The sequence below is a fragment of the Budorcas taxicolor genome, chromosome X, assembly GCF_023091745.1.
Source record: "Budorcas taxicolor isolate Tak-1 chromosome X, Takin1.1, whole genome shotgun sequence".
In the NCBI taxonomy this organism is placed as follows: Eukaryota; Metazoa; Chordata; class Mammalia; order Artiodactyla; family Bovidae; genus Budorcas; species Budorcas taxicolor.
In genome coordinates this window covers 50,952,765-50,960,748 of record NC_068935.1, presented here as the reverse complement: position 1 = coordinate 50,960,748, position 7,984 = coordinate 50,952,765, and the positions used below count along the sequence as shown (strand labels likewise).

The window sequence follows — 7,984 nt, the reverse complement described above, 5'->3', positions numbered from 1 at the left end:
GTGCGTGCGTGTGTGCCTTGGTTCTTAGGGGACTGGGGGAGGAGAAAGGACTGGAGTGTGTGTATGTTGTGGGGAAATGGAGGCTAGCGCGCCCGCGTTAGGTGACTGGGGTCTCTATGCGTGAGGAAAGGGGTCGCTCCTCCCTACGGGGTGTTTTAGGAAAAAAGAGGGGGCATGCCGGGAGGAAAGTGCGCTGTCTTTCCCGGCGTGGGGGTAGAAGAGGAATCAAGGGTGGGTGTCTGGGTGGGGGTTTGGGGGAGGCCTCGGGAATGCGCGGGGGTCGAGGTGCTTCAGTGTCGGAAGGGAGGGCTGCGTGAGTGCCCGGGGTTTGGGGGGGAGTGCGGGGGGAGGGGGCGAGGATTCGGCGCCTGTATGTGAAGGTGCAGCCGGTGTGCGAGGAGCTGGGTGCGCGCGCGGTGTCTGGCTGGGTGCGCGCGTGCGCGCCGCTGCCCGCCTGCTCGCTTGCGAGGGTTGCTCGCTGTGTTTGACGGGCGAGCGGGCGCCGAGGAGCTCCAGCCTGGATCACGTAGAGACCATCGCGGAAACTGCAGCGCGGATCGCGGCGCGGCGAGTCCGGCGAGAGCCGCCGGGGTCCGGAGGTGGGTGAATTTCCAGCTTGGGGCTGCAGAGACACGCGCTGCCTCTTTCCCCAGCTCCGCTCGGCAGCGCGCGCGAGCGCGTGTGAGTGTGTGTCTGTGTGTGTGTGTGTGTGTGTGTGCGCGCGCGTGCATGTGGAGGGGGGCAGGTAGCTTCTTATTTTTAGTTTGGGTCGTGTTGGTTTGGAGCGAGCTGAGTGGCCAAAGCGGCCGTAGTGCCTACCTCCCCGCTCCCGCGCGCTCCCTACTTGCCTGCCCACCGCGCGGTCGCAAGTCCCCGAGGACCGAAAGAGTCCGGTGTCCTTAGCATCATTGCCCCCGCCCCCGCCCCCGGGAGGCTGGGGCGACTGGGAAAGTGTCCTGGTCTACGGCGATGTGGGCTGTCGGGGCCGCTGAGCAGGGCTGGGCTTTGTTTTTTTTCGACCCCCTCGCAGGCACTCTAGGTGGACCTGGATCTAGGGCTCCAGGCAGTGGCCCGCAAGCTAATTGGAGATTGCTGGCATCCCGCAAGACAGGGAATACGAGAGAAGCCGGTGGGTAACTCCAAAAACCCTGCAAAGCCTGGCAAGCGCTGGCAGCGCGAGTTTGCAAGATGCCCAAACGTTGAGCTGATTTCTGGCTTGGTGACAGCAGCATTCTGTGGCTGGCCGGCGTGGGGGGTGGGGTAGGGGTGGGCGCGCAAGGGGGAGCCTGGGCCGCCGCTGTCGGCCAAGGAGCCACAGGGTCACTCTGCCTATGGCTAGCGGGCCAGTGACGCCCCGGTAGCTATCACCCTCGTGGCCCGAGCCGGACACCTCTTCCCCCTCAACCTCCGCACGCCTGGGTCTATTAGAGGCCAACGGAAACTCCGGCAGCTGCCCCTGGTGGGACGGGAGCGCGCGGAGAGATGTGTGCGCAGCGGGGCTGAAGGCCCCCGCGACATCGCGAGCGGTCCCTGCCTCTGCTGCACGGCCCACGAGGCCGCCGCTCGGGCCCGGGACCCGGGACGGGGCTGCATGCCGGCCCTGGGCACCGAGATGCGGCAAAACATTGCGGTACGCGCCATCGCCGGCGGCCCCTCCAGCCGCGTCGCTGCCGGCCCGAGGTAGCGCACCCGGGGCAGTGTGGACAGCGTCTCTCCGCGGAGCCCCCCAACGCGCGCGCCCCAGACAGGCAGGAGGAGGTTTCCCGGGCCAGTTCCCGGGGAGCCACATTGGCCCACCCTCCTGGGTCATCAGCCCCCTGCAGGCCCGGTCCCTCCGCGCAAAGCGGAGCGCCAGGCGCGGCGCTCCGGTGGATGCCGGATTTGTGGTAAGGCTAGGTTTGTGCAGTCCTGGCCGGCCGTGGGAGCCGGATGTCTTCCGGGGCAGGGAAAGCGAGAGACGGAGAGGTGGATAAGGATACGGGCCGCCCTTGTAACCCAGAGAGATGGCTTTTGGTACTCAGCTCACACTTTGTGGATTTGCTTTTTCCTTTTGGCCTCCCCCCCACCCCCACCTTGTAAAATGTACAGGTTTTAGTGGTACCATGTGACTATGAGGTTTCTTTCGCTTACATTCATTGCCCCTTCAGCCCCCCCCCCTTTTTTTTTTTTTGGAGGGGGAAGATCCTTTCTCCTAGCATTTTTTCTTAATCTGTCCTCTTCTCCATGGTCTCTTGTCCTTTCGGTCCCTCTTCCCTTCTCTCCTTGGCGGCTCTACTCCCCTTCTCCCTTGCTTGATCCTCCAGCCGCCTGCAGCTTCTGTTTCACAGGAGCTGCGTTTGGGAACTTCTAGCTTGTCCTTGCGCTACCCCCACACCCCCCATTGCTACTTCAAGTAGAAATTGCAAGGAGGACAGCTCCTTATACAATTTCAGGTCTGTTCATGCTCCTTGTTCTTTTGTTTTGTACTGAATTCAGGTGTTCAGGTTTTTGGTTTGGTTTGGTTGCTTTAGCATTTCTTTGGGGTTGGGGGCGGTGCGGGATAGGGGGGTAGTAACAAGAAATGACTCTAAGGAAACGGAGTAGCTGTTGAAAACCAGGTCTGTAGGAAGGCCAAAAAAGCATGTGAGATTTTGATTTTACAATGAAAGTTAGTTTGGATGATGTCATACTTTGAAATTATGACTTCTTTTTGCACTGCCAATTAAGCTATCACCGTGAACTGAGGAAATGCTCATCTGTATGGCAGCCAAGGAGCATCTGGGCAGTGCTGGCTGTATTCTGAACCAAACTACTCAAAATGCAAATCTTCATGGGTCACGGCTAAGGAATTGTCTACCTTGAGGCACGTTCGGTTTTGCCACTAGCTGATTACTCGCTGGCAAAATAAACAAAGGAGCTTTTGTGTGTCACTTTTCTCTTTGTATCATTCTCCTCCTTGTGTGTTCCTGAGTAATTGATTTATTTAATTAATATTTGATGGTAACCATATTGAAATTCCGGCCAGCTTCCCATTTGAGATGGAGGAGGCTCACATGAGTAAAACTGCATTGGTAAAATGCACAGTGCTTGCTGTTCCTTTTAATCTTTTCCCTGATTCATCACATATATTTGTACATGCATATAGTGTGGATGGAACTGGCAGCCACGGGTTAATTTGCTAAGCATGAAACTCCACTAAGTGATTCTTGGTTTGTTTGTAGACAGGGACAGAGGGTGGTAATATTTGGAGTGAGGTATTTGGGAACTGATGACTTTGAGGACAGACATTGGCTGTGCTAAATGTATCTGGTGCTGCAGATAAAGCCTCCCGGGGATTGTAGTGTGTGAACCCCTCTTCCTCAGCAGTGGCAGTCTGTGGTCCAAGTGAAGGAGATCGGTATCTGAGCCAAGTGTCAGTCAGCCCTGGGTTCAGATGGCACACAGAAGAATGGGAGAGGGTCAGGGAGGCAGGAAAGCCCGTTCTGGGGGAGTGGGGAGGCTGTCTGGACAGCCTATAGGCAGTATAGGGGCAAGCAGGTTTCTTCCCTGCTTTCTGGGACCCAAAGACAAAAAAGCCTTATTTCCTCCCCTGTTTGGGAGATGACTGACAGGAAACTGGATACTGCTTATTTACCTGATACTCAAATTAGGCCATTTCCTACTTGGTTATTTTGCTAAACCCTCTCAGGGTCATATGTGTGTGTGTGTGTGTGTGTGTGTGTGTGTGTTAAACACAGTGTAGAGCAGTGTACAGGAGTGAACTGATTCATGGCAATGTGCTTACCTCTGGGCTGAAGCTCAGGCACGTATCTTTCCAGGGTTTCTTCCACCTTGATCTTTTGACCGTTCCCTCTGCAGCCACTCAGTACTCCCATCGCCATCCTTCATGGAACCCAAGGCCCTAATATCTCCTCTGCCTGGCTTTTTACCAAGCTAAAGCCTTGAGAGTAGACATTTACAGATAGAAATTCCTTCCTGGTGCTAACAACTATGTGGTATCGTTGATGTTCTGGAATCAGTCATTAGAGTTACCAATAGAAGTTTGAGGTCTGAGTTCAAGGGTGGAATTTGGTGGTCCAAGTTTTTTTTTTTTTTTTTTAATGCTATTTTCAGATTGTTCAGGTTAAACCATGATCAGCAATTTTTTTTTCCTGTTGTTTGTTGTGTGTTCTGCACATGTAAACTTTGTATCAACTACAGGCACAGAAATAAAATGTATGGTATTTTTGGTGGTTCTTGTTGGACTGAGTGAGAATACTTAAAGTTTTGAGTGTCTTAAAAATACAAAGCTAATTATTATAGCCATGTGTTCACTGTGGTAGGATTTAAGCACAAATTCTTTTTCAAGTAACAATCATTGAAAAAAATGTTTTCTTTTTATTTTTTAGATTATTTCTCTTTATTCAGAAGCATAAAGTTGTTTGCTGATTGCAAGAAGATGTTTCTTTGGCTCTTTCTGATTTTGTCAGCCCTGATTTCTTCGACAAATGCAGATTCTGACATATCGGTGGAAATTTGCAATGTGTGTTCCTGCGTGTCAGTTGAGAATGTGCTGTATGTCAACTGTGAGAAGGTTTCAGTCTACAGGCCAAATCAGCTGAAACCCCCTTGGTCCAATTTTTATCACCTCAATTTCCAAAACAATTTTTTAAATATCCTCTACCCAAACACATTCTTGAATTTTTCACACGCAGTGTCCCTGCAGCTGGGAAATAACAAACTGCAGAACATTGAGGGAGGAGCCTTCCTTGGGCTCAGTGCATTAAAGCAGTTGCACTTGAACAACAATGAATTAAAGATTCTCCGGGCTGACACTTTCCTTGGCATTGAGAACTTGGAGTATCTCCAGGCTGACTACAATTTAATCAAGTATATTGAACGGGGAGCCTTCAATAAGCTCCACAAACTGAAAGTTCTCATTCTTAATGACAATCTGATTTCCTTCCTTCCTGATAATATTTTCCGATTTGCATCTTTGACTCATCTGGATATCCGAGGGAACAGAATCCAGAAGCTCCCCTATATTGGAGTTCTGGAACACATAGGCCGTGTGGTCGAATTGCAACTGGAAGATAACCCTTGGAACTGTAGCTGTGATCTATTGCCTTTAAAAGCTTGGCTGGAGAATATGCCATATAACATTTACATAGGTGAAGCTATCTGTGAAACGCCCAGTGACTTATACGGAAGACTTCTAAAAGAAACCAACAAGCAGGAATTATGCCCCATGGGCACAGGCAGTGATTTTGACGTGCGAATCCTGCCTCCGTCTCAGCTGGAAAATGGCTACACCACCCCGAACGGTCATACCACCCAAACATCTTTACACAGGTTAGTGACCAAAGCGCCAAAAACAACAAATCCGTCCAAGATCTCTGGAATCGTGGCCGGCAAAGCCCTCTCTAACCGCAATCTCAGCCAGATCGTGTCCTACCAAACCAGGGTGCCTCCTCTTACACCCTGCCCGGCACCTTGCTTCTGCAAAACCCACCCTTCCGATCTGGGACTGAGTGTCAACTGCCAAGAGAAAAACATCCAGTCCATGTCAGAGCTGATACCGAAACCGTTAAATGCCAAGAAGTTGCATGTCAATGGCAACAGCATCAAAGACGTGGACATCTCTGATTTCACCGAGTTCGAGGGACTGGATCTACTCCACTTAGGCAGCAATCAGATTACCGCAATCAAGGCTGACGTATTCCGAAACCTCACAAATTTACGCCGGCTTTATCTCAACGGCAATCAGATCGAGAGACTCTATCCCGAGATCTTTTCAGGCCTTCATAACCTGCAGTATTTATATTTGGAATACAACTTAATCAAGGAAATCTTAGCGGGCACCTTTGACTCAATGCCAAACTTGCAGCTGTTGTACTTAAACAATAATCTCTTAAAGAGCCTGCCCGTGTACATTTTCTCGGGAGCACCCCTCGCTAGATTGAACCTGAGGAACAACAAGTTTATGTATCTGCCTGTCAGTGGTGTCCTGGATCAGCTTCAGGCTCTTACTCAGATTGACCTGGAGGGCAACCCGTGGGACTGCACTTGTGACTTGGTGGCATTAAAGCTGTGGCTGGAGAAGCTGAACGATGGGATTGTAATGAAAGAACTGAAGTGCGAGACACCTGTGCAGTTTGCCAACATCGAATTGAAGTCCCTCAAAAACGAAATCTTGTGTCCCAAGCTCTTAAACAAGCCATCATCGCCATTCACGAGCCCTGCACCTGCCATTACTTTCACTACCCCGCTGGGGCCCATTCGAAGTCCTCCTGGTGGTCCAGTGCCTCTGTCCATTTTGATCCTAAGCATCTTAGTGGTCCTCATCTTAACTGTGTTTGTAGCTTTTTGCCTTCTTGTTTTTGTGCTGAGACGAAACAAGAAACCCACAGTGAAGCACGAAGGCCTGGGGAACCCCGAGTGCGGTTCCATGCAGCTGCAGCTGAGAAAACATGACCACAAAACCAACAAAAAAGACGGCCTGGGCACGGAAGCGTTCATTCCACAAACCATAGAGCAGATGAGCAAGAGCCACACCTGCGGCCTGAAAGAATCTGAAACCGGGTTCATGTTTTCTGATCCCCCAGGCCAGAAAGTCATGATGAGAAATGTCGCTGACAAGGAAAAAGATGTATTGCACGTGGATACCAGGAAGAGACTAAGCACCATTGATGAGCTGGATGAATTATTCCCGAGCAGGGATTCCAATGTGTTTATTCAGAATTTTCTCGAAAGCAAAAAGGAGTACAATAGCATAGGCGTCAGTGGCTTCGAGATCCGCTATCCGGAGAAACAAGACAAAAAAAACAAGAAGTCACTGATAGGCGGCAACCACAGTAAAATAGTCGTGGAGCAAAGGAAGAGCAGTGAGTACTTTGAACTGAAGGCAAAACTCCAGAGTTCCCCCGACTACCTACAGGTCCTTGAAGAGCAGACAGCTTTGAATAAGATCTAGGTCATGCAATCTTACTTCCTACAGAGGACATTTATTTAATGATGAAAGTGCCTTTTGTTGACTTCTCACTTCCAAATACTATATTATCAATAGGCATAGAGACAGATGTTTCCAAGGGTGTCTCATTAACTGTAGCTGCAAAGATGTGTCCCGTAGAAGAGAATTTCCTTAATAGATTTTACTACATAAAACCTATACTGTGGAGTCCTGTGGGGGATACTGCAAACTCTATTGCCAAAGGGATGCTTTATATACATAATTCACTGAATTTAACCTCAAGAGGCAAATCTGTTTTGTACCCCAATGCAAAACTTTCGTCTCTTTGTGCTCTGTAAAACAAACTCAAGAAAACTGGTACCAGTGTTTGTACCTCAGCTGGGTCCTTCATCTTGCACGTAGATTCAGTTGGTGGAACTGGAATACTCCTTTTGATTTGTGGCATTGTAACAACTTTGTGTAAAGATTATCTGAAAAGTAAAAAAAAAAAAAAAAAAAAAAGCATGCCAAGAGAGAACATTCGACAGTATTTGTAAATCGGTAAACTTTATGGCCTGCATCTTGAAACCGCTGGATTTATAATGTTAAATTGTGCAAATATTTGTTTAAAATATACCATGCATTACATAACTATAAAATAAATTTGAACACTTTAAGCATTACTTGTCTAGACATAAAACCTAAAAGAGAAAAAAAAATAATAAACATGAGTTACCTAGCGTTTGTGGTGATCTGAAGAAATACGTGATGTTTATCAGAATTAAACATGGCTCAAATTCAACTAATATTAGAGTTTGTTCTCAGTTATGTGAAATACCCACAATCCTTAAAGGTTGTCCAAAATTAGCAAAGTGCTTACCGTGTGAGCGCACCCAAAGCTATTTTTGTAACATAATTCATATTTATGAAGTACTTTGTATACTAAATAGGAAAATATGTACTCCTTAACCTGTATTTAATATGCCTGACTTGTTTTCCTGATCACAGGGAATTTATCAATAGTATACATTTAGACAGCAAAAATATACCAAACTGAAACTGAAGCTTATGTGTACA

The 7,984-nt window shown here is 48.8% G+C and overlaps 1 protein-coding gene across 1 annotated transcript; it reads left to right on the top strand.

Moving 5' to 3' along the window:
• Positions 1 to 969: 969 nt before the first annotated feature.
• SLITRK4 (SLIT and NTRK like family member 4) lies at positions 970 to 6,931 on the top strand. The gene is made up of 2 exons (XM_052663806.1): positions 970 to 1,129; positions 4,368 to 6,931. Exons 1-2 carry the CDS (start codon positions 970 to 972, stop codon positions 6,929 to 6,931), a joined length of 2,724 nt encoding a protein of 907 aa, XP_052519766.1.
• Positions 6,932 to 7,984: the final 1,053 nt, after the last annotated feature.